We start from the raw sequence: 26,582 nt of genomic DNA, 5'->3' as shown, positions 1-26,582 counted from the left end.
AAAACTGACTCAAGCATAAAGAGAAAAATGAAAACAGACCTGTAAGATGTAAAGAGATTTGATCAGCAATAAAAAAACTCCCAATATAAAGTCCAGGACTAAATGACTCCACTGGCATTTCTGCCAAATATTAATTAACATCCCTCCTTCTTAAACTCTTCCAAACACTAGAAGAGGAGAAAGCACTATCTATGAGGCCAGCACCACCCTGATACCAAGTGAGATAAAGATATTATAAGAAAACTATAGGTCAATATCCCTTATGAATATACGTACAAAAATCCTCAACAAAATACTAGCAGGCCAAATTTAGCAGCATTTTAAGAGGCTTATATGTAATGACAAAGTGGGGTTTATCCTAGGAATGCAAAGGTGGTTCAGTATATGAATACCGATCAATTTAATACAAAAAATTAATAAAGAAAAAAACAACATGATTGTTTCATTTGATGCAGAAAAAGCTTTTGAGAAAATCCAATATCCTTTCCTAATAAAAACACTCAACAAACCAGAAATGGAAGAGAACTTCCTCAACATAAAAAGGGGGATTTATGAAAAACTCACAGCTAATATCAATGGTGAAAAACTGAAAGCTTTCCCCCTAAAATCACAAACAAGATACCACTTCTATTCAGTATTGTACTAGAAGTTATAGCCAGAATAATTAGGTAAGTAAAAGAAAAGACATCCAAATTTAAAAGAAGTAAAATTATCTCTATTAAATGCTGGCATGATTTTATATAAAGAAAATACTAAATATACACACATACGCACACACATTCACAAACTAGCTAATAAACAAATGCAGCGAAGTTGCAGGATAGAAGATCAAAACACAAAAATCAGTGTATTTGTTTATACTAGCACAGTTGTAATCTAGCAAAATTCAGTAAGTACATTAAGGAGTCATAATAAAAGTCTTTTTGACAAGATGTCTCTAAATTCATGTGAAGAAACACTCTTGGTTTAATAGTCCCAATGCTAAAAAGCCCTGTTTTTAGGACACACTATTTAAAGAAAATTTTGGGAAAAGGAACATCCTGTTATCTCTTCAGACTTCCATTACATACATTTATTTTCATAACACAGCATGGTTATTCTAAAACGGGGGTCAACAAACTATATAGACCATGCGCTAAAATGGCTGACCTTCTATTTTGGTAAATAATGTTTAACTGAAACACATCCACAGGCATTTGTTTACATATTATCTATGATTGCTTTCAGGCTAAAATGGCATGGCCTGCAAACCTTAAAGATTTACTACCTGGACCTTGAAGAAAAAAACTGGCAACTTCAGTTTTAAAAAGTTACCCAGTATAAAAATTGAACTCAGTATACTAAGACTTCTTTACACTCTCAACTGTACTTAACTACACCTACTCAAAATCAAAGAAAAAACCCAAAAGTATGGCTGAGTTAATGTTGAATGAGTGAGAATATTTCCAATCTAAAATCAAGGATTGGCCATATAAAAAATGGCTTTGCTAACTAATTAAAGAGCGATGCTTTAAAAAATAATTGTTAAATGAAGGATGAGATTGGTAGAAGGTAATGCTGATGAGCAAGACTATCCAAAGGACTCAATTTATAAAAGGATTCAGTCTATTTAAGGAGTGAGACAGAGAACTATTATAAACTATTATAAAAACATTTGAGTTAACTTAATTGAGAGATGCAAGCAGAGAGTGTAGCACATTTTTTTCCTTTTCATAATTTGCCATTTCAAGAATCCCTAGTCTTTAGTATACTGCACATTTCAAAAAAAAAACTAAGCATGTGCTCTATATTAAACTGGCATGATGAATTAATGGACAAGGTATGGTATCACTTGGAGAAATAAAAATCAATGAAAGAGGAACTCCAGGGTTTTCATTTATTTTCACTTTTTTTTAGTTAATAAACTTTATTTACGGAGCTGTTTAAAGTGTTTTAAAAAATTGAGCAGAAAGTGGAGTTCCCTCCCACATATTCACCCTCCATGCCCGACCCTCATAGTTTCCCCTTAGTATGCACAGCTTACATTAGTGTGGTACATTGGTTACACTGATGCATCAATAGTGATAAATTATTAACTAAAGTCCGAAATTTACTTTAGGGTTTACTCTTGTGTTGTACATTCTGTGAGTTTTGACAAATGTATGATGACAAACATCTACCATTACAGTATCATACAGAATAATGTCACTGGCCTAAAGATTCCTCTGTGCCCACACCTATTCATCCTTCCCTCCTCCGCACCCCACCCCCAGTGAGCACCACTGATCTTTTTAGTGCCTCCAAAGTTTTGCCTTTTACAGAATATCATATCATTGTATCATTTACGTAGCCTTTCCAGATTGGCTGCTTTACTGAGCAATAGCATATAAAGTTCCTCCTTGTTGTTCTGCGGCTTAACATCTCATTTATTTTTATAAGTCAATAAAAATTCCATTGTATACATGTACCACAGTTTGTTTATCCATTCACTTACTGAAGGATATTTTGGTTGCTTCCAAGTTGGGCAATGAATAAAGCTGATATAAACACTGTGTGTAGGTTTATGTGTGGATATAAGTTTTCAATCCATTTGGGCAAATACAAAAGAGTGCAAGTGCTAGATCATATGGTAAGAGTATGCTTAGTTAATTTAAAAATGCCAAACTGTCTTCCAAAGAGGCTGTACCATTTTGCATTCCCACCAGCAGTGACTGAGAGTTCCTGTTGCTCCACATCCTCGGTGGCATTTAAAATTGTCAGTGTTTTGGGTCTCAGTCATTCTCATATGTGTGTAGTGGTATCCCATTTTAATTGGCGATTTTCTAATGACCTTTGCTGTTGAAAATCTTTTCCTATGCTTATTTGTCACCTATATATCTTCTTCAGTGAGGTTTCTGTTCAGATACATCGCCCATTTTTGAATTGGGGTATTTGTTTTCTTATTGTTGAATTATAAAAGTTATCTGTATATTTTAAATACCAGGCCTTTATCAGACATGTTTTGCAAAGATTTTTTTCCCAGTGTGGCTTGTCTTTCACTCTCTGAACATGTCTTTCAAAGAGAAAAATGTTTTACCTTTCATAAAGTCCAAACTTACCAATTTTTTCTTTCATGAATCATGCTTTTGAAACTAAAACTAAAATGTCATTGCCAAACACAAAGTCACCAAGATTTTCTCTTATTTCATCTTCTAGGAATTTCATAATTTTGCATTTTACATTTAGGTTTATAATCCATCTTGAGTTAATTTTTGTGAAAGGTATAAAAATCTATATGTAGATTTCATTTTTGTTTTGTTTTGTTTTTGCATGAGAATATCTAGTTGTTCCAGCACCGTTTGTTGAAAACTATCCTTTCTCCACTGAATTGCCTTTGCTCCTTCATCAAGATCACGTAACTATAATTATATGGGTCTATTTCTGGGCTCTCTATTCTCAAATCAGATAGTGTCAGTCTTCTTACTTTGCTCTCCTTCAATGTTGTGCTGACTATTCTGGTTAGGTCTTCAATTTTAATAGAGAATTCCTGTCTAGTCACACTGGAAAGTGACTGAATAAATGCATAAAACCAGGCCGTGAAGGGCTTTTAAAGCTTAGTCTAAAACTTCACTTAATCTAAGAAAACACAGGTTGTTATGTAGGCCTGGGACTGTGCTTCTGAAATGCTATAACTCTGACACATGCAGTTGAACCAATCCTTAGACCTGACATGGATTAAACACTTTGAGGGCATATTATGTTATGTCAAGAGGTTTTAGGCAATTTGTTATTCTCAAAATAGAAGGAGAGCTAAGAATGAAGACCACATAAAGTAAGATTTGGAAGAAAGCAATTAACTTCTTACATTTGGCTTTCTTTGATAAAACAAATCAATGCCTCTTTAAAATCTATTTCATTTGAAAGATCAAGTATTTAAAAATCAGATTCTGGTTACTCTTCTAAATTTCTCTACATAGGCTAAGGAATCTACAGACAAAACAGAATTTAGAGACCAGGTATAATGAGGATTAAGTTAGGGCCAAATTAGAACTGCTTATTGTCGTGTATATAGCAACTAACTAACTAGAAGTTTACCCATACTAAACTCAAAATGCTAATTAAAGAATTACCTAAACTAATTTTCTACTGTTGCTCAGTAGGTTGTTCCTCTAGTAAATCACCCTATTCTGACTCATCTTATCTATGAACAACCTGGTAGAATGAACTCAGAATTTGGGGTATACAATGAAAGCCAATGGGGGAACTGAGCAAAAACAAGTGTTGAAAGACTAAATATATTACTATGAACCTCTTTTCTAGATATGAGAGATATGGTTAGTTTTTCAAAGTCTGCAGATTCCCTAAACTTCTTCCATTTTACACTTAAATATTTATTTCCTAATTACTCTTATAACTGCTTCCTTTTTTCACTTTCAACTTTACACATTTTTGTCATTAACCAAAGGAGGGAAGGGGAAAGAAGAGGAAAGCTATGTAAACTTAAATAAACTAATAAAATTAGGGGAAAAGATTATCAAATTAATTTTTAGAGTATTGTATTAGCTGGATTGCATTTATCTCCCCCTTCTACATAAAATCTCCACTTGATTACATGATAGTAAATCTTGTCTCATTTTTATAAAGAACAAATCTTACTAATTGTAACTTGGCTGACAATTTATCTCTTTCCGCTTACTCCACATACACAGAAACAGAAATGTAACCATTTATTCTTTTCTGGACCTCTGATCCCAACAGAGAGTAGACAGGGTAGAAGAAGAACTTTTTCACCAGCCAGTAAAGTGAATTCTTAGGTAAGAAATATCCATATTAAAATACAAAACAACAGCCACCATGAGAATCAAGTTATTTTGCTTCCTACCCTTTTCATATTCTACACCATTACGTTCCCCTCCATTAGGGTGATTAATTAGAAATGATTTATTTTATGATTTTCAAAAATTAGAATATTATTGCAGTATTAAGCAAAACCCAGATAAAATCGAACACAAATTTTTCCAAAATCTATGTTCCCTTCCTTAACTACCACTAAAAGTTTTCAATACTATTTACACAATGATAAATGGGACATGTATTGGTAAGTACCAAGAAAAGAATTTGTTTTACATTCTTGCAAGCTTAGCTTTCTGGCTTTGTATTTTCTCTTCTGTCACTTTATATCTAGAAGCTTTTCCACGAAATCACTCAGTCCATTAAAAGTTTCTTTCTTTCTGTTATAAGGAGCCAAGAATGCATTATTACATTTTTCTATGTGAAGTATGCTATTAAATAATAGCTTGTACACTAATTAAGCAAATGTAATTCTGAGAACACATTGACATTGTTAAAGTAAATTACTCAATTTGTTAATAGTTTCATTTCAAGTGACCTTAATTGTATTAATTGTGATACTAGCAAATTAAATTGAAGAGCATTAAATACATTGTTCTAATATGTCCTATAGGAGCAAATTTTCCATTACATCAGCAAAGGGAAAATAATGATTATATGTCCCCCACCAAAAGTCTCACATACCCACACACACAATGGGTCAAACAGAAAAGGTCTCACTAAACTGCATTTACTATTACTATTTTAATATTGGTAGCATGGTATAAAATAGACCACATAGAAGTAACTGGGTTTTAGATAAATGGCTAATTTTAGGGCATCCTTTTATCTCAGATTAAGCAGAAATTACTTCACCATGACAAACAGTTAAAATATTGAGAATGAGGAATCAAAGATTGGTATGAAAATAAACTAAAAACACTACAACTTTGTGTAAATCAGGCATAATTTACTAGATGCCTAATATCAAGTCATAAGGATATATGTTAAAAAAAAAAAAGTATGGCCCTCATTCTTGAGAAGAAACTACGAGTTCAACAGAGATAACAACACAGTCTATTAACTGACTTTAGAATAAAATCTACACTCTTCAGCTTGACGTAAAAAATCCTCATGTTCTGGCCCCTGTCAGGAGGCCCGTGCTGTGCACCACCCATAGTGCCCCAGCCACAGTGACTTCCTTCAGTTCTCAAATATAACAAGTTCCTATCCTAGGTATTTTCTCTGTAGGAACTCTTTCCTTTTGAAGGACTGGTATTTCTTTCTGTCTCTCTGTCTCTGTCTCTGTTTCTCTCACCACCTTCGCATGCCTGGTTCCTTCTCTGTCATTCACTTCTGGCTGATGTATCACCTTCTCAGAGAGGTATTCCATGAAAACCTAAATTATAGACCCAGTCACTCTTTGTAACATTACCCTATTTTAACTCTTTGCCTAGTGTTTATCACTTTCTTACATTTTTTCTTATTTCTGTACTTTTTTTTTACTGTCTCTTTCAGGCCAAAATATGAATTTCACCAAAAGAAAGCCCTTGGTCTACTTGTATAATAGTGTAACCTCAGATACGAGATGATCAGCAAATATTTTTGAATGAATAAATGAATATCAGGTCTGTGGACTGCAGGCCTCACTATCTGTGATAAAATACATATGCCTAGGGTTTCCAGGTGGGAATTCCTGCCCATTCTCAGGATTTTTTTCCAGCTTTCCAGTTCCCGAATCCCGAAATATAAACTGTTTTCTGTTCTCCACGGTGAATCGTTTCCACAAAGTGAGGGCTGATACTACCAACCACCTGGGTTCAAGGAGCCAATTTTCCCGATTTCCCAACCAACTTTTCTTGGGATTCGGAAACAGGAAAGCGACAAAAACTGAGAAAGGGCAGGAATTCCCACCTGGAAACCCTATATATACCTCTATGATCTCTGTTTATTCATCAAATATCACTGAAATTTCTTAACCATTATGCCAAGATGGATGATTGAAAAATCTGTTAAGTTCAATAAAATGGATCTATTCACAAGTCTAATTAAAGATTCAAACTGATAGCAATGTTCTATGCTTAGTCAAAATTAGTCATATTCTATTAAAATTGTCACTAAACAAAAATGCTAGGAAGTCAATGGTCATTAAGTTTCTCTACATTTGGAAAAAAAGTAGAAAAAAGGAAGGAAGAGAATGGAGAATTATTATTTAACTACACATATTCCCCATAAAGTAAACGATTATTTGGCTGACACATTGCCATATACGTGACAGTGAGTAAGTAAAAGTAAATTCTCACTATTTTATCTGTTGGTAAATCAAGACTAGTGGGTGGTTTTTCTGACTAAAACTAAATAGATTTTTAAGTTTGGGAAAGACAACCACTGTAATTTACAGGAATACAATAATTACCAAATGGTAGATATCAGATCATTTCCAAAGACTCAAGTAAACTACATTTTTAATACTGGAAATGTAATGAAAGAAAATGACCATTTAAAGTAAATATCTTGAGATATTACAATTTTTGTGATTTATTAGCTTCTTAATTTCTTCCATTTAAAACACTCAGATTTTCCTAAAATGTAAAAATAAAACAGCTTGAAGCTAACATAATGTTTCTTTCCTTGTGTTTTCCTATATTCCTCATATGGGATTCCTTCTCATGAAATTCAAGGAGCAATGTAGTCAAACTCCAGAGTAAAGTACAATATGAACAAAGATTTCTTATTTCAAAACATCTATTTGATTAACAAGTAAGCCCTCTTTACAGTACAAGTATAGTGATGATAAACCAATTTAACTTATTTTCTATTCTTATGGAATACAAGTTAAGAATAAAAAATACTAGAGCTCAGAATAATCATATATCAATAAAGCAATGTGCATTCTCAAAGCTTTTGGTGAAGACATCTTTTAAGAACAGAACAATATCAGAGAACACCCACAGCAAAACCTACATTTACAAACATGAAAAAGAAGAGAAATCATAAAAATGTCACAACAAAGCAGATGTCTCTTTTTACCACAAATTACATATATAATTTCTAACTGTTAAAATATGCTAAAGTAGATACCAAGATCTGCCAATATAATACAGATTAAAATTCTGCATTAAACTGACTTTTCTGTCCTCACTATTTAAAAAGATCATCGGCATACATAATAAAAACTTGTTTAAATCCCCTAAAGTGAAACACACACAATGGGCTTTACTTAAGTCTATAAGGAAATTTATAAATATCTGAGTATAATGATATCAAAATGTTAAAAAAAAAACCACACACACACACACAAAAACACTATTAAACACGAAGAGAATTTTACCAAAATACACAAGCTATATTAAAAAATACTTCTGGCTGTTTTATTATATAGCTGAATGTTATGCAGCAAAGTAGGAAGATAATTTTAAGACATGATCTTGGAAAAAATAGGTCTTTAGATACTTCCACTGAAGGAAATAAAGAAGAGCGATTGAAGAGGTCCTGGATTGTTTTCCCAAAGTAAGATTTAAATTTTTTCTTACATCCCCCTCATCCTCTTTTGATATTCAGTTCTTCCCTCTGATTGGGTAAAATCAAAGTAAGAAAGCCTGTAATCCTTTATAACCAGTAGTTTCAGTAGATACAGTTTTTAAAATTGGTTAATGCTATGAAAGGAGTTAGGAGAAGCACAAGCGAGGAAGAGAATTATATTTGTAAGGGACTAATTATTCATTTCACTACTAAACCATAGGGGAGAAATCTGTTTTAATACGTAAATGAATAAAAAGGAGCTGCAACATGTGAGAAGCCAAGTGATAATTTTGATACACTTTTCTAAGCCATGTGACCTGAGAGTTGGGTATCTCATTATTTAAACATTCCAAACTCTGGGTTCTTTTCTGGCCCCACTAATAATTAGCAAAAAACAACTAATATAATTCTTTGATAAGAAATCCACTAAGTGGGCTTCCTTCATTTTTGTTTTTCTAAAGTTTTAACACTGTCACTTTAAATCATCTATATTTAGCTCTAGTTATGCCTAGACCCAACCAACCAAACCCATCATTACAAAACCTCCCATTTTTGGTAAGCCCAGAATTTTATACAGGCTGACTAAGCATGGTGAGAAAATCTTAAGGTATGGCTATTCCTTTGCAGACCAACTTTGCCGAAGGGCGTAGTGGTGATGATTTTTGCTGGGTTGTTTCTGTCTGCCACCAGGGCCAGCAGTGAGGGCCTTTGTTTCTAAGACATTGGGAGCCATCAATATCCAGGCACAGCCACAAGGTGACTCTTCACACAACCCCAACTCTAAAGTAACTCTAAAGGAGCCTATTTCTTCAAGCAAATAGAAGGGAACTGCCAAGCCAAGAGAAAACTTTAAATAAAACAAAAAACCAGATATAATTAATAAGGAATGGGCAACTCGATGAAAAAAGGATCCGAATTGAAACCAGAAGACATTTTTTTTTTAATTTGGAGGGTCTATACTTTACCAACAGTAAACTCATTGTTTTTGTTCAAATGTACAACTTGCTAAATCTCAATTCACTGTATAAGAACATAAAATCCACATATAATCACCTACATCTAATATTAAAAAGTAAGTTGAACCTTCCTCACCATTTAAATATTTATCATTGATATTTAACCACTATCTTTTTATGTTAATTCTGAATCAGATTTTGAATTCACTTAAGTCCACTCAAGTGAGTTAGTAGTATCTTCAAAATGGCTTAACCACTAATTACAGATAATCAATACTCTTCCCATCACCAAATCACGTATTTTCTCCTTTTATACTCTTTAACCTATGCAATCCTTGAAGCATTGACCACTTGCAAATTATGGAAGCTCCCATATCTGCAGCTTCTATAATTTTAATGACCTTCTATGTTTCCCCTACTTTAAGGATTCTTCTAATGTTAAAATACTGCTCTCTGTATCCAATTTCTAATCATGGAGAATTCCTATAAATCAATTCTAAGTTCTTTCTCTTTCTTTGGATTTCTTATCTGTTTCATACTGTGAGCTGATATATCTGGAGAAGGACTCTCTGATCTCCAACTCATGGCCTTGCAAACTGAAGTCTGTCATTTCCAACTTTCTTTCGGACAGTTTAATTTACAAGAACTGGGCATGGCATGCTGATTGCTCTCTTATTTAACTTCCACCTATTGTCACACCACTTGAAGTCTGTTTTTAAAGAGACATTTTAAAAACCATCCATTTTTTTCAGCCTTGTTACTGTCATTTAAGAACTTCTAAGTCACTGATTTATTTAACAATCTACAACAAAGCTACAGCTTTCCTTGATGTCTTTATAGCCTTACTTATAGTCATTCATCTATCTAAACTTCCTGTTTTCCTTGATATCTAGGGAGAAGTTTTTTTCATTAAAAAGATACTTCTTGCAAAACTACATATGCACACATTAAAAAGCTTAGTGTTTGCCAGAAGTTGAAGGGTGGGGAGGGGAACGAGGGAGGGAGGACAAATGGAGCACAGAGGATTTTGTGAAAATACTTATGATACTTATAATGATGACTACATCCTTATATATTTGTCCAAACCCATAGAATGTATAATATCAACAGTGGATCCTAATGTAAACTATGGATTTTGGGGTGATTATGATGTGTCAATGTAAGTTCATCAATTGTTCCAAATCTACCAGTCTTGTGGGGGATGTTAATAACGGCAGAGGCTAGGCATGTGTGGGAATAGAGGTTATGTGGGAAATCTCTGTACCTTCCTCTTAATCGAGCTGTGAACCTAAATTTGTTCTAAAAAAATATATTTAAAATTTAAAAAATAAGAATAAAAACTTCAGACCAAAACCTATCCAAATCAATGTAGATTTAAATTATTGCACAGAACTAATGAAGGTATTGAGCTGGTTTACTGGCTGCCATTAAACTATGCTTCATCAAATTAATATATTTATCAGACATATATTCTGGGTGGTGAACACACAATATGATGTATAGGTGATGTGTTACAGAACTGTATACTTGAAACCTATGCAACTTTACTAACCATTGTTACCCAAATAAAGTTTAATTAAAAATAAACACTTATGTACTGTTCCCATACCCCCTTCATGACTCCCATTACCATATTACTCTATACTTCATCTCTGCTAACTCCATCCCTTCCAAAACTTTCTACTCTACCCTCTTAGAACCCTATTCCATGATAGCAAATTTCCTTATATTCTCAAACCATCAGTGAATTCTTTCACCATCAACTTCCTTGTCTACTGATCTACCTGCTATACAACCCTGACAAAACCTCTGTCTGCTTTTCTTTTTGGCTAAATCCTAGGTGCTGAATTCTGCACCTAGGGCATAATCATACAAATTTACAGCTTGTGTCACCTATAAATTATGATGCCTAATCTGTTTGACCCCCAATGTTATGTATTCTTTATCAACTCAATCTAACCTTTGTCACTCTCCACAAATTTTCAAATCGTTCATCTTATCACTCACTTACAACAAATGACCTCACACTAACTTATCAAAAAAGAGATTAAGACATCAAAGATATTTCGTTGAACTTTCTGCCATTGAACTAATACACTTACTGTACCTAAACATCTTTTTTCCTTCTCTCCTATTATTACAATGAAAATAATGACCCTCTCTGTCTACAAATCCCTCCATCTTGCCTCTATACTGTATCTCCTCCAAATCTCCAAGACCACAGGACTCCTCTTCCATTGATTTTTAACTTTTCAAACATTACCATAACCATTTTTTTTTAATACTTAGCAAGACAGCCATGGACATCATGGTCAAGAGCTTGGATTTTATTATTAGTGCAATGGAAAACCACTGAAGACCTGTAAGCCAGGAAAGGGAGAGTTTTTTTTTTTTTTTCCTCCCTAAGATGACTACAGCCAATTAGGCCAAAGGTAGGGTTTAAAGTGAATAGGATCATTCAGACAGCTCCCTATACTTTGGCTAGGTATCTTCAGCAGAACAAATTCATCTTTTACTCAAATCTAAATTAATTTCTACTACTTGGAAAGCAATACAAAAGACCCTAACAGGACCGCATCATTTTATTATATCAACTTCGATGAACTATTTTAATTGTTTATCATCATTTATTCATCAATAAAGCCAGGCACTCCCTTCTTGTTCTGAAATTCTATGCTATTATAACAGAAAGAAAGGAATATTTGGAACAAAAATAAAATTACAAGAGGCAAAAATGGAGTAGGCAGGATATTCTGACTGTCTTGGATTTTTTTTTAAGTAGGTTACTAAATATTTTATACATGAAGATAGAAAGAAAGCTTTGAAACAGATATTATATAAAAAGGCAATACATTAAGTCGTAATTATCTGAATACTATAAAAGCTGTAAGTAAGAAGGCATATAAAATTGAAGCTAAAAACTCTGGCAATATATAACAAAATGCTATTCTCTAAAGAGACCTAATAGAGGAAAATGTTCTTTCATCATGAGTAACATTCCTATCACTTATAAGCTTGTGAAAACAACTAGTCATACCACAAATGTTATTTATTAATAGGTTAAGATTCCCTTAATCTTGATATTGTTGTTTTCAGTTTAAAATAAAATGATTACATTTTTCATTTAATTGATCATTAAATGTTACATGCTAAGAATCATGAATAGTTGAACAAACATTTTTGCTTTTTTTATGGTTTCGATTGTATTATAGGTAACTTGTCAATTATTAATTAATACCCTTTGTTCAAAGATTTTGAAACCTAATATGGTAATTTGTTTATAACCAAATTTAATAGGTCACAGAGAAAATGTCATACTTTCTATGCTGTTCTCTATCTGAAAAAGCAATTCAAGCAATAAAAAGTTTAATTCACATGGAATATATGCCCTAAGATTTTGCATATATATTTTACAAAATCTTAGGGCATACATTCCATGTGAATTAAACTATTTTTTCCCTCACCCACTTTCCTCAACCATTCATGAAAATAACCAATGAAACATGATTTCCTATCATTTCTATTATGTGGCTATTTTTGCCAATGCTTTCCAGAATACTCAGAATCATTTAACTCAGTAATATACTGTTTCTTTATGAATGCTAAAATTCGGATTTGAGAAATTAAAGACTTATTTGTTTATTTATATAATCTATAACAGGAATTACAAAAAGTGACTTGTACACAGGGAAACCACTGATTAAGCCCAGTGTTTGACTACTTACAAAATAAATAACCTAGTTGCCACAAATTCCCTTGTGAGAAAAATTTGTAAAAGGCTTCAAATACATGGAAAACCCCATGAAAGACATATATTAAAATAAACAAATATACTAGCTAAAGGTGATGATTTTTTGAGTAAATATAACAATCCCATTAAAATGCAACACACGTTTTGCTGCAAAAAGGAACTCTACAAAGATGAAATAGATGCTTTATATAAAATATTTACATATACAATGCACAGAAACCACTACGGTTAGTAACCTTTATGGCTTTGAAGAACTAGATATTTACATATCTTTCTTTCTGCATGTGTGTGTGTGCGCGCGTATGTGTGTTTTGTATATATTTTTAACAGTTGACAGCTGTTTTAGAGCATACAGAGATGCCAAGCTGAATGAGGGTCTTGATTACTTCAAGATTAGCTATCTAAAGTTTCTATTCATTTTAAGTGTTGTTAGTTGGAAGAGTCATTAGTCACTTCCTTGTCTCATAGAACATCAGCATACATTTACATTGTTAATGAACATTTGGGGTAAATGAATTAATGGCACTTTTAAACATCAATTCAGTCCTAATAACTTTGTATGTCATAGAAATGCTAGGCTAGGATATAAACGAAAATCCTTTTCAGTAAAGGTAACTACTCATTCCTGCAACAATAAAGGATAAAATTAATTTAAAATGTTTTTTAACCAGTTTAAAAAAAAACGAAGAGTCTCAATATTTAATGAACTAGACCAAAGAAAAATATGTACTTAAAAAAACCCCGTACTCTAAAATAAGCACATAAACCAGAAAATTTGGGTGAAACTATTTTATGTACTTATAACACAAGAACACATTCACTTTTAAAATACCCACTCATATAAGCGTTTGAAAAATAATTTGACTTATTTTAATTATGAGTGCTTCTTACAGTTATTATACTTAAGAAAAAACATCACTATGAAAGGTAGTATCGTTCTTACCACTGAAATTTTCAAAATGCTAAAACTGAAATGGGACACTAATGATTTTTCACATTACTTTTCATATTTCAAAACCGTAAAAAGCATTGAGACATTTTAAATCAAAGCAAATATAAAAATCCCAAAAATAAGCTGTATGGAAAATTATATTATTTTTAAAACACACTCCATAAAATCAAGAGCTTGTGTACTAAAGAAATGGCCACTCTAAAGAATCATTTTTAAAATTCCCAAAACATGAGTTAATGGCAGACCTTTATATCAATATTTAAAAAAAATGTATTTGAAGTACACAAAACACATGTGAATTACTTTGACTAATTATGATTTTTAAAATAGATCTCATAACCCTGACATATGTTTCATGAGTGAAAAAGTACAAGGAGTTACCTGAGTCAATAAATAAACTTTATCAAATATTTAGTGAATTAGTTAAAAAAAAGAATAAGTTTTCAAGACTTCTCACAAACTGATTTCCTTCTAAGATACTATACTATTACTAATACTGAGAAAATAATACAGAGTTCTGACACATACACATTTGATAAATTTTTATAGGGTAGGTCCTGAATGCAATTTACCTTTTAACGATCTATGTTTAACAATTCCAATGCATAGATCTTTAAAAGAATAACACAAATTTCAATTATTTAAGAAAAAAAGAAAGGAGAGTTGGGCAAGTCTTTTATCCTGAAATAATCTCAACTTATTGGAGGGGGAAAAAAAAATCCCTGCACAATCAACACCAAAAGCTCAGACTTCTTTAAAAGAAGTTTGACAGAGGCCATTATGCATTTCAACATCCTTACGCTGAAGTAGTTGTTTTAAGTTGATGGTTTTTAAAAAATGAATGACAGTGCATTAAACATTTGGCTAATGTTTCTATGTATAATTGAAAGTTGACCTTTTGTGGTATTCATTGGTGTCAGAGTTCTCTGTACCTATCCAGGAAAATGTTCTTAAAAGTTGCCCTGCTCAGCTTCATCTAGAGAACTGCACATACACTGCAGGTAGAGCTAACCCAAGAGCCTCTACTAGGATTCCCAGGAACCCCAGAATGCGTCTGCATACAAAACTCACCTCCATTCTTGTTAGCATAACTCGACAAGGGGTCAATGCCCACTTCTTGTTCTTCTGGCTGCAGAGGATGTCTAGTTTCAGATACGGAATGATACATTGTGAAAACTGGACACTGTCACCAAAAGTGACTACCTGGGAGATGAAAAACAGAAAAAAATGATGAATATTTTTGTCTTTCTGCTATGTCTGAAACTAAATACAAGACTGAAAATGATTAAATGGGCATTACAGATATTAACAAGATTTCTGTAGACTCATGCAACTGCTACCACACATCAGTAGGCATATGCAAAGGAATGAAAAAGTGGCACTAAATTTCCATTTCAATAATATCTCCCCAAATCTGAATTTTATTGGTAACCTTTACCTCAATGTTTAATCACATTTATTGTCAATAAATTGCATAAAAAGTTGAATTGTAAGTTAAATTGTCACATTTGTAACATACTTTTGTTTTACTGCCAAAATAATACACATTTACAATAGAAAGTTTCAAAACATAGAAAATAAAGCAAAATAAAATTATTCATAATTATATTAGCATTACTGCTATACATATCCCTTTTTGTCTTTGTTCTGGACATTTAAACTATGCATATTTTATGTGACCCATTGTGTTAAACATACTGATTATATAAATATTGTATTTTCCTTCCCATAAAAAATCTATATTACCACTTCTAGTGCATCCCTAGTATTCCATTATAGAGCTATTAACACTTTATGTAGCCAATTCCTTACGAGTAAACAATTAGGATGCTTTCAGTTATTCAATACTATAAACAGCCTCACAATGAGTATCTTATCTTTGTGTCACATTCATGATTATTGCCTTAGGATAAGTTCTTATAACTGTAATTGCTGGACCAAAACATATATTTTTTAAAAAAATAAGATTTTTTGATAAATTTTTGGCAAATTGTGCTCTAGAAAGATTTGTACATAACGATTCATTTGTCATGGACCTTCACTAACAACAGGGATGAGTAATTCCCTTTTTTTTTTTTTTTTTGATGATTGCAACAGTCAAGTTTTGTATTGCATTTGCTTGATAACTAGTGAGATTACTGAGGACTTCATATGTTTTCTTTGATATCTGTTTATTGTCTTTTGTGGATGAAGTTTATTATTATGATTGTCTTCATGATTTGTAAACATGCTTTAAATATTAAGGATATTAAACCTTTGTCAAATGATACACATATTTTTTCTCAGAGTGAGTCTGTCTTCAAACTATATGGTGATTTGTGATATAAGTAATTTTTTTCATTTTTATGCACCTAAATATATCTGTATCTCCTTTATGGTTTCTGCCTCTGGTATTATGCCTACAAAGGCAAGATTATATAAATAACCAATTACATTTTCTTTTATTATTTTAAAGGTTTTCCTCCTCAATTCTCATTTCTATAAACAATTCTAATTTAAACAAAAATTTGTTTTTAATTACTTTTGAACTTTCAAGCTACACTAACATAAGGGGAGGGTTAGGCAAAACTAACAGTAGGGAAAGCAGACTTTTCTTGCCGACATATAGTAAGAATTTCTAAAGATATAAATCTTAAATCTATCCATCTAGACAGTTGTCAGTGTCTGCTTATGTGTGCAAATCACTCAAAATATATGGAATACTTACAATTGTTTTTTGGTTTTTTTTTAAAAAAAGACCTAAAATGGATTCACTTCTGCTAAGCCCCACATCAGCAAACCAAGACTTAATACCTAACCTAACTGCAATTTCAGCTTCTCCCAGGAATGTAACCTTTAACCAGTAGTCAACCTGGAATTACCTGGTTTGCACTAGTGAGGTACTCCCTTCCATCCATCACAGGTGGGTTACCTAGGTCTGAAACAGTATCTTTTCTCCTTCCACCTATATAAGCCTTTCATTTTGTATAGCAACTTGGTCCCCTCTATTTGCAAGACGGGATGCTGTTGGATTCATGGATCACTGAATAAAGCAAATTAGATCCTCAGTTTTTACTCAGCTGAATTTTTGATATTTAATACGATACAGAAGGAACTGGGGAGAATACAATATATGGTAGATCACAGCAAAATGGAGATGACCAGTAATATTATAAATATTATAAAACAGAATCTGACAAATTTCAATCAAATGAACAAATTAAGAAATAAAATCCTCTAATATGGAGAAATAAGGATCACTAAACTCAAATGCCTAATGGGGTCAAAGGCAAAAGGCATTATTAATTATAGTTAATATCTACTGATCAATGAATATATGCCAACAAACACCACTGCAAATGCTTCATATAGACTCATCATTTCATTCTCCCAACAATGCTAGGATGTATCGTTATCATTATTTGTGTTTTACCAAAGACAACACTGAGGTACAGAGAGATGAAGTACTTTGCCTGTCATCACACAGTTAGTTAGGCGTGGAAGCCAGAATCTGTACCATCCTGTTCGGCTGCAGAGCTCACATTCTTCACTCCTACACTACACTTGGCTCCCATTGGTCAACAAGACAAATAGACAAGGTATAAAACAAGGCTGTGTAAGAGGACAGGGTCTGTGAACAACTGGAACAGTCTTATACTGCTTCAACTGTTTCAAGACAAGCTAGGAATCCAGAATTTTATGTGAAATCTCTTTACTTTGTAAGTGTTGGCAAATAATTAAAAAACAAAACAAAACTATGTGGAATAGATTAAACACATTTCAAAATTGTGTGTGGCCCATGGACAACTATTTTAATGTAAGATTCATATTCTCTCTATATTTTGTTATACTCTTAAAAATGCAGAGTAAACATTTGAAAATGCATATTCCAAGTTGACTGCCAGATTTCCCTAAAATTTCTTTAATATCCTATACTATGTTTTCATATCATTACTTTAATTTCTAATTTTTATACTATACTTCTGCTGTTACAAATTTCACATACCTAAAATATACAAATAAGGGCATTTTATGTACTCTAAACTTTATGAGAAATAGACAAGTAACAAGCAAACTGATACCAAAGTATATTTTTAAAAGAACATACAAAAACCTTTCTATAGCTAAAATAAAATACTCTACATTATGATGATGTCCGTACATTCATTCAAGATGCTCAAGGCTACTTAACATCTTTTAGACTCCTTAGAGAAAGTTAGGTTTAAGAAGTCATTGATTTTAGCTTTAATAATAAATCTTTAGAAATTGGCAAGTCTATGGTAATACCCAATAACCAGAATACAAAATTTACCAAATACAATAGTCTACAACCATTCTATACAAGCAGGCATCCACTATATTCTAATTTATTATGCCTATAAACTGAAACCGAGTCACTGAAATGCTTTTATAATTAAAGCAAACCTGCTGAATAGTAATAGAGTTATTTTGAAGAAATCTGTTGCAAAAAAAGTTTGGATAATGTTCTTACTTTTAATTATGGATTCAAACAATAATCTAGTTCAAAAGTAACTTATTAAGCAGGTGCTACTTTGTTTTTTTGTTTGTTGTTTTGTTTTAAATACAAAGGGCTATTTTAGCTTTCTAGAATACAAATAACACTCAAGTGTGTTGGTTACTGCTATTGTGATTATCTTATAAAACTGCAATATAATGGTGTTTTCAAATGTAAAGCAATTTTCTTAAGAATTTTCCAGTTTGTGTCTGTGAGTATACCAACAAGCAATATATTTGACTACTACAAAGAAGAATATCAAAGCTTTTTAAACAAATAAATCTATATTTTATCACTATGAATAAATAAAAATATGAATAAATATTTACCTATAAATATCAGACTATTAGAAAATATTTGATAAAAATTCAAATAAAGCTTTATGGAAACTTTGTTCTGAAAACTTTAAGATGACCACTATTAAAGTAAAAGTTTAAGATGACCACTATTAAAGTCAAAATGGCATAAACATTTTGAAACTCATAACAGACCATTACAGTTTATATTTGTACTACAGACTCAGACTTCTATACTTGATATGCTTTAATCTGCTCTACGTAGAATCTAGACATATATAGAGAAAAATATACAATGACCAAAATGCAAAATGACTGTTCAAACCCCTGACAGATTTCAGTTTTCCTACATAATACCAAACTGTCTGTAGAATTTTCCTGATTGACAAAAATGGTACTCAAAGAATTTTTTTAAATAACCTTATTTTTTTCTAATGCAGAAAACACAAAACTATACCTTCCAAGACCTGAGAAAGCAGAGCACCCTTTCTTTTCTATACTTAGTATAAATAACAATTCCTGTCTCAAAAAACTCAAAACTGGTTGTCCAATATGGTCTCACCGCTATCCTGGTTACAGGAGTTGACACCTTCTGCTGAAACTGCCCCTTAAACTCCAAGGCTAATCCTACCGACAGCTGTAATGGCTTCACAAATCTGGTTCCTGCAGTATTAAATCTTAAGGTAAAACTGATCTGTCTGAAAGAAAGGAAGTCTTCTGAGACAGTTCATATTTAATGAAAGGGTAAAAGTTTAGCACTAAGCTTAGAAAACAGTTTCACAGTATATTAATAAAATTTCAAAACAACATTATTTTTCATGTAAACGGAATACAAGCATTCTCTTACTGAAAATTTCAAATTATTAGCATTATACAGAAAAAATAGGTTAGCTGAAAAAATGGTCTCTTTTAAAATGGCATCATATAATCACAGCCTCTAGAAAAATAATTTATTCCCTCTGAATTTGAAGTTCTATGCATTTCAGCTTGTCTTCCTTCTTTCACTGTTTCTAATACACAGGCATAGAATTTGCATTCTGAATTGTGTCTTCTGAAGACATCCATATTCAGAAAGCTCATACAAGCATACTTCATTCATTTAAATTCTTGACTGATGGTAAACTTAAAAGCCTAACACTGAAATGACAGAGTAATATTACTTTACATAAAGATAGCTCTTGTAAGAAAAGCATATCAAAGCACTTAAATGAACTGTTTCCAGAGCAAAATTATAGAAGGGGGAGAGGATATAGCATGAATAAGTATCTGTGATAGGTAGCATGCATTTACCATGATGGGTATGTAGCCTAAAATACGACGTCTTGGCTATAAAAGCAGGAAACTTTGATAGAAGCTATATTTTCATAATTAAGAGACAGAGTAATTGAACATTATCTATAAAATTGACAAAAAAACCCACTGTTTTATTTAGAAATGTTGGTAGCTTGAGGTAAATTTGGTTGTGGAAATAATGATATTCTAAAGTCTTAATTATAAGGGAGAGAAGGGGGTAGCAAAGGAGGAAGGAAGGAAAGGAAAGAGAAGGGGGGGAGGAAGGGAAAAAGGGAGGAGAGAGGGAAAGCAGCAAAACAAAGAAAAAGAATTAAATTCCATTTTTAAATTCTGCCAATCTTTAATGCAACAGGGTTACAATGGACTTTAAATAAGGTAATTAAGTATTAAAATCAATCATCTGAATGTCTTAATATTTAATATTGGTTAGATTGTATATCAAAGTAGTTTTATTATTTATTTACTCCAAACCTTTCCAGAATACTTCATCTGACAACAGGGGGTCTGTTTCTCACAAGATAAATGCATTTACAATGCCAAATAAATTATATATAAAAGCATTTGTCTTAATACATGTCATTCAATATTAAATATCACCCATTGGTAAAATCCTGAAACCACACAACTGTACCATTAAAATAGGTATAGAACTACAATAAGGGTCTACATACTAAGAATAAAGATCAAAAGACAATTAAAACAAATTTAATCCTTACAACTTCTAGGATATCAGAATAAGATGATAAGGGTAAACAATCCACTGGAAAATTGCTAGATTCATAAACAATACACATAATCAGAAATATGTAGAATATTAATTTTTGAAAAGTTCACAGGTGAGCGTAAATATTTTATACTACAGAATAAGAATATACTTGGCCTTTCAATATTCAAACGCTAGAAAGTGGCAGTTGTTACCCTATAAACCAAGAGAAAATCAATCATTAAAAGGAGTCAAAGTGGCCTAACAAAAAGCTCTCCACAGTATAGCTTCATAGGTTTCAGAGTTCTCCGAAACAGATGGTCAAGATGCAAAAAACTGGGAAAGCAGCTCAGCTTAGTGACCAAATCCTTTGTTATTATACAGCCATGAAAACATTATTTCCCATTGTAACTCCACCTACTTTAAATACTAGCTGCCACCTCTATCTATTAGGCTATGAAGTCAGATTTTCATAAAATCAAGGTAACCATAACAAACGATTAGGAATGCAGAAAGAATATTTGCAATATTTGAAAAGAAAAAACATAGAAACTTGAAAATATTTGAAAAGAAAAGACATAAGTTGGCCAATTATATTAAACTGATAATGATACTAAGAATAAGAAAAAGAAATAAATGGCTACTCTTCATATAAGTATCAGATCAAGTCAAATACTCTGTCAAAAAACAAACAAAAAACTTCCCTTTGGTGTGAACCTGGGGAGGCCTGAGGTGTTTTCAGAAGCATATTACAAATTGTAGGGAGATCTTTTTAAAAGTCCATGTGGATCTGACATTTATTCCTTGGCTATTCGTAAGTGGTAGAGCTGGAAAACCCAAAGAAACTTTATTAAAGATAGTACTTTTAATTTAATGATAATAATAATATTAATTAACAAAAACATAGCATTTATTAGGTAGTAGGCACTGTTTAGGCACTTTCACATATAAACCTCACAACTCTGTGTGGTAGAGGCTATCATCCCGGTTTATGGTAAGGAAACCAGAGAAGTTAAATAACTTATTCAAGGTCACACAGTTAGTGGCGAAACCACCTCAAATGACTTAACAATGACTTAAGAAAAATTAAACCAGGATTTTTATAGAATAACGCTTTAACTGTTACATTAAGTACAATGTAATGCAAAGCATTCAAAAACTTGCATTTTCTCCCATGCAAGTTTTTTCAAAATCTTGGATTAAAAATTTAATAGGCTCTTTATACTTGCAAGGTATATGTGCCTTCCCAAATCACCATCTGAGAGTACGTACTTATCTAGTGAGAAAATAAAATGACAAGGAAGCTGTGCATGCAGACATAATTTATATGTGCCTTGGTAAAATTAGAACTCATGTATAAGACACACTGGACCTTTGGAGTTACCATCAAATAGCCCAAACTGTGAATGATTTAATCCCCAAATGCTGTAGATTCCCATTACACCATCACTACAGTACCACATGACATCACCGAGGGAAGGCCAAGAGGTAAGAAGCAGTCCCTGCTCCTGTCTAGTCAAAGTGGCTAACATATTACACAAAAACGTTGACACTTTCCTCCGTCCACCATTTTATTCATACCTCTCTTCCTCCTCATGAGGCCTTCCCTAGTCACATTTGGAAGTCCTATACATCACTTGAACACCCACCTTCTCCTTTGCAGACCAGTACCAGAAGTAATTTCTGCCTGCCATTCAGAGCAGTATTTCCCTCACTGTGATATACCACAGGAACCCTCATGACAAAATCAAGCAATAAATGCCAATAGTTAGAATATGAGGTACTAAGTTTGTTCTACCTTTCTCTCTACAGCATTAGGATAGTCATAGAGAAAACATACGTAATGGGAGACTTCAGTAGAAAGTTAATAATTCTTATTCAAGTATTTGCTTCACCTCTGGAATATGACCGCTCCTAACGCCCTAGTCCCAACCTTCATCTTTCACCGAAACTCCTGCAATACCCTCTTAATCGGTCTCCCAGTTTCCATTCTTCCTTGCTGTGGTAAATACTCCTGATCGCCTTCCCAACAAAATCCAAATTTTGTTCATGCCACGTGCTCCTGGAGAGGTACCCAGGGGATGAGTCCTAATTGGTCTAAGCCAATCATGATGGTCTCAGTTTCTTGTGTCAGATTGGTTGGAATGAGCCATTCATTCAATGTGAATGGAAGTTGCCCAGGGGCTTCTAGAGGTTTTCCTCAATTACAAAGATGTACACTCTTAATTGCAATGGATTAATCAACCCTAGATTCACCTTACCTCTAGCCTTCTTGTATATGTAATAATAGAATCCTTACTGTAGAACCCAACTGAGATTTTCTGTTCCTGCCAGCTGACATCAGCCTAACGTAGCCACCTCCTACAATCTATTGCCACGTAATATCCAATGCGATTTTTTTCATTGCAAATCATTTCTCAACATACTTAGCATAAAATCCAAACTCTGCTGAGAGGCCCTAAATCCAGGCCCATGCTAAATACACCCTCTGATCCCACTCCCCCTTCCCTCAGTGTGCTTGGCCACACAGGACTTCTATTCCCTAAAAAAAACGTACATCTCATTTCCACTTCAGGTCTTTGCACAGCCCCATTTCCTTAGCTGAGAACACTCTGCCCCTAAATATCATTGAGATTCTTGCTCAAATTCAGGTCAGCGCAGAAAGCTTTTTCAGGAGCCTATGCAATCCACTAGCAAAGCATGCAGATTCTACCTTCAAAATAAAATCAAGAATCAGACCACTCTGTACCACAATCCCCTGACCCAGGTCACTTCCAACCCTATTTAATTACCTTCAATAGGTTTCCCTGTTTTCAACCTGGCCATTTCCTGTCCATTTACTCACAGTAGCCTGAGTGATCCATTTAAAATTTAACTTAGCTCATATCTCACCTCTGCTCAATGGCTTCTCATCTCATTCAGACTAAAATACAACACCTTCACAAAACTGTACAGGATCTTGCCCCCAGATACTGTTTTGATTTTTAATCCTCCAATTTCTCTTGCCACTCAAGCCCTCCAACCTAACGGCCTCTTCATAGCCCCTCAAATGGGCCAAGCCAGTTCTTGCTACAGGGGGCCTTTGTACTTTCCTCAGTTCCAAAATGCTTTCTCAGATGTCCACATGTCTCTCCCCACTGCCTCTAAGTCCAGGCTCAAGTGTCACGCCTTATTTGTGAGGTCACCTATGACCACAGGACCACACTCGGCACACACCCTCCCCTACTCTTCATCCTATTACCCACCTGTATTTTTCTTACAACATTTATCTCTACTTAACATATTACCACATATTACATCACCTTTCTATAATCAGTTCTATGAATGCAAAAGCTTTATTTTATTCACTACTGTATCTCCCATATCTGTAAAACACACTTTTTTTTTTTTATCACGGCCTTCCTGATAATAGTTTGAAAGAGTCCAATAAAGTACAATAAGAGGAAACCTAATTGAATCCCAGCCAGTTATTAATTTAAATCAGTTTTTCAACAATTCCTAGGTGCATGCTAGGGATATATATTAGCACAAAATAAATGCTAAAGAGATTAGAATTAAAGATATTTGAGAAAACAGATCCCATAACACAGGCTAGAAATTAGGTAAGTAAGATCTTCTAATAATTATTACTTTAAAGAAGTAAGGACAGGTCCCTGTAGGTGAGAGTCAGCATGAGACCCAGGACCCTCTCTTGGGAGACAGCCTGCGGTGGCTGAGCACAGTCTGTGCTGCTCTTCTGTCCACGCTCAGAAACGCACGACGGAAGAAGAGAGCCCGAGTTCCCAGTGGACCAACAGGCTCTCACATACCCCACACACTTACTTCTGCCTTCTTCACTCACCACCTCCTAAATAATACGGGAAACTGTTATACAAAGGGTGCCAAAAAATATATGTACACGTTTTAAGAAAGGAAAAAACTATTAAAATGGTAATACTCAATATATACCGATAACAAAAGATGAATACAAGTCACATCTGACTTCTGCAATTACAAGAGGTGCTCAAAGTGGTTACCGTCAGCGTCCAGACACTTCTGATTATGGTGAACTACTGCTTGAGCAACGTTGACCAAAGTGTACACTTGTACACATTTTTTTGGCACCCCCAGTGTATTTAACCTTGCACTTTGGCTAGAAATCCTCCCCTTTTCCCACTGAAACCAGGGAAGACCAAAGACAGCAAGAAATATTCTGTGTATTTTACCTAGCCTGTGATCTGTGTTCTGTGAGTCAACCCCATCCACTTACAGGACAAAATAACTCACTTCTTGTTCAGGGCTGGAAATAGAGATTATCTCTTAAGTACACTAGTACAGTGGGCGTGACTGTCATAAGCCCTTGTGTTTCAAGTGTAAAGATTTAGATTCTGAGAAATTTTCAAGAAACGAGTAACATATTATTATACAATGTACAACCTTTACAAAGTTAATCCCCCATAAGCAAATAATAAAAGGACCATTCACAGACCAATGATAAGTCATAAACCGATGATTGCGATCAATTAAATTAATGAAGTTCGTGAAAAAAAGTTAACCATTAAAATTTCCAGGTATTCTTATGTCTATTAGCAAAAATATGGAATAGTATTTCAATGATAAAAGTAGACTTTGATAGTATTTTAGTATAACATCTGGTTTATATTTGACATCAAGTAGATGACACCTTGTGGCTAATCTTTTAAGTCAATTTTATTAAAAATACACATACACAAACAAATAGAAGGTATGCTATATAACTAACTCTATATCTACTTGTTTTGAAAGATATCTTTACTTTTATTTCAATTATCTATTTTCTCTTCTGAAGAAACTAAATTCTAACTAAAGGATGGCATATTGTTACTAAAGACAAATTTTATCTATTTGTTATTCTCTTGTAATACCTAGCTCATGACTGACATGAGGATTAAAGAAGATCATGTGTGGGAATATATACTAAAACCTGCAGTGGAACCGAAATTCATTGTTGTAGTTTACTGACAATAATCAATATTAAAAATTCTCCATAAGACAGTAGGTGTAAGACTGACTACACCTTTTGAAGGTTATACTGATAACTAAAATGTGGTGCAGATTGTAAATAGAGAGTAAGAATTGAGTAGACCAAGGGAGTAAGGGCATTCCTGGCAGAGGAAACATCCTGTGCAAGGGCGCAGAGGACAGAGTGCATGCCAGTTCCATTCAAGGTTGTAAGGAGGCAGGCTCAGGAAGTAGACAAAGACTACATAAGGCAGGGCTTATAGACCACACTTAAGATTCTGAGCCTCCTCCTAAGGGCAGTGGAAGCCACTGAATACATTTAAGTAGAGGAGGGATAACATCTCCTGCTGCTTCTCCACATTAGCTCTTTCTTCAGCTATACCAAGTGCAGACTCAGAACTTCCATACACGTGGCTCCTCTGCCTGCCACTACTTTCCTCACCTTTTGTGCCTAACCAGTTGCTACCTGTTAAGATTCAGCTCAAAAGTCACCTTCCCTTAACATTCCTTCCCCCATTTTGATTCAGATGCCCATTTATCTTGTGTATAACTCCAAGCTAATGTTAACCATTCTTTAGTATAATGGTTGGTGTTCCACTAAACTCTACTCTTTCTAAGGATAGAGGATGTGTTTTATTCCTCTATACTCCAAGATACTAGTATACAAAAATTTGTAAAAATCAATCTTTCAACAAATCAATAAAATCCAAAAGACATAATATATTACAATTCCCAGGTATGAGGATTAACTGAGTTATACTTGTTCCTACACACAAGCATACACATTGAAATGGTTTAAAAGCATCTTGTAGTATGCTACAGGGACACTATCACCTCAGATAATAC

General features: G+C 33.5%; 1 protein-coding gene across 3 annotated transcripts in view; it reads right to left on the bottom strand.

Moving 5' to 3' along the window:
* TBC1D5 (TBC1 domain family member 5) overlaps positions 1-26,582 on the bottom strand; it is a 489,595-nt gene that overhangs the window by 290,896 nt on the left and 172,117 nt on the right. For all 3 annotated transcript variants that reach the window (XM_019726007.2, XM_074312796.1, XM_074312797.1), the window contains one exon: positions 15,041-15,172. In XM_019726007.2, coding sequence (XP_019581566.2) covers positions 15,041-15,137 — 97 coding nt within the window. In that variant the 5' untranslated portion in view covers positions 15,138-15,172. The remainder of the gene's footprint in view (positions 1-15,040; positions 15,173-26,582) is intronic.

Source organism: Rhinolophus sinicus, linkage group LG10 (genome assembly GCF_036562045.2).
Source record: "Rhinolophus sinicus isolate RSC01 linkage group LG10, ASM3656204v1, whole genome shotgun sequence".
NCBI lineage: Eukaryota > Metazoa > Chordata > Mammalia > Chiroptera > Rhinolophidae > Rhinolophus > Rhinolophus sinicus.
This window is presented reverse-complemented; position numbering and strand designations above follow the sequence as displayed.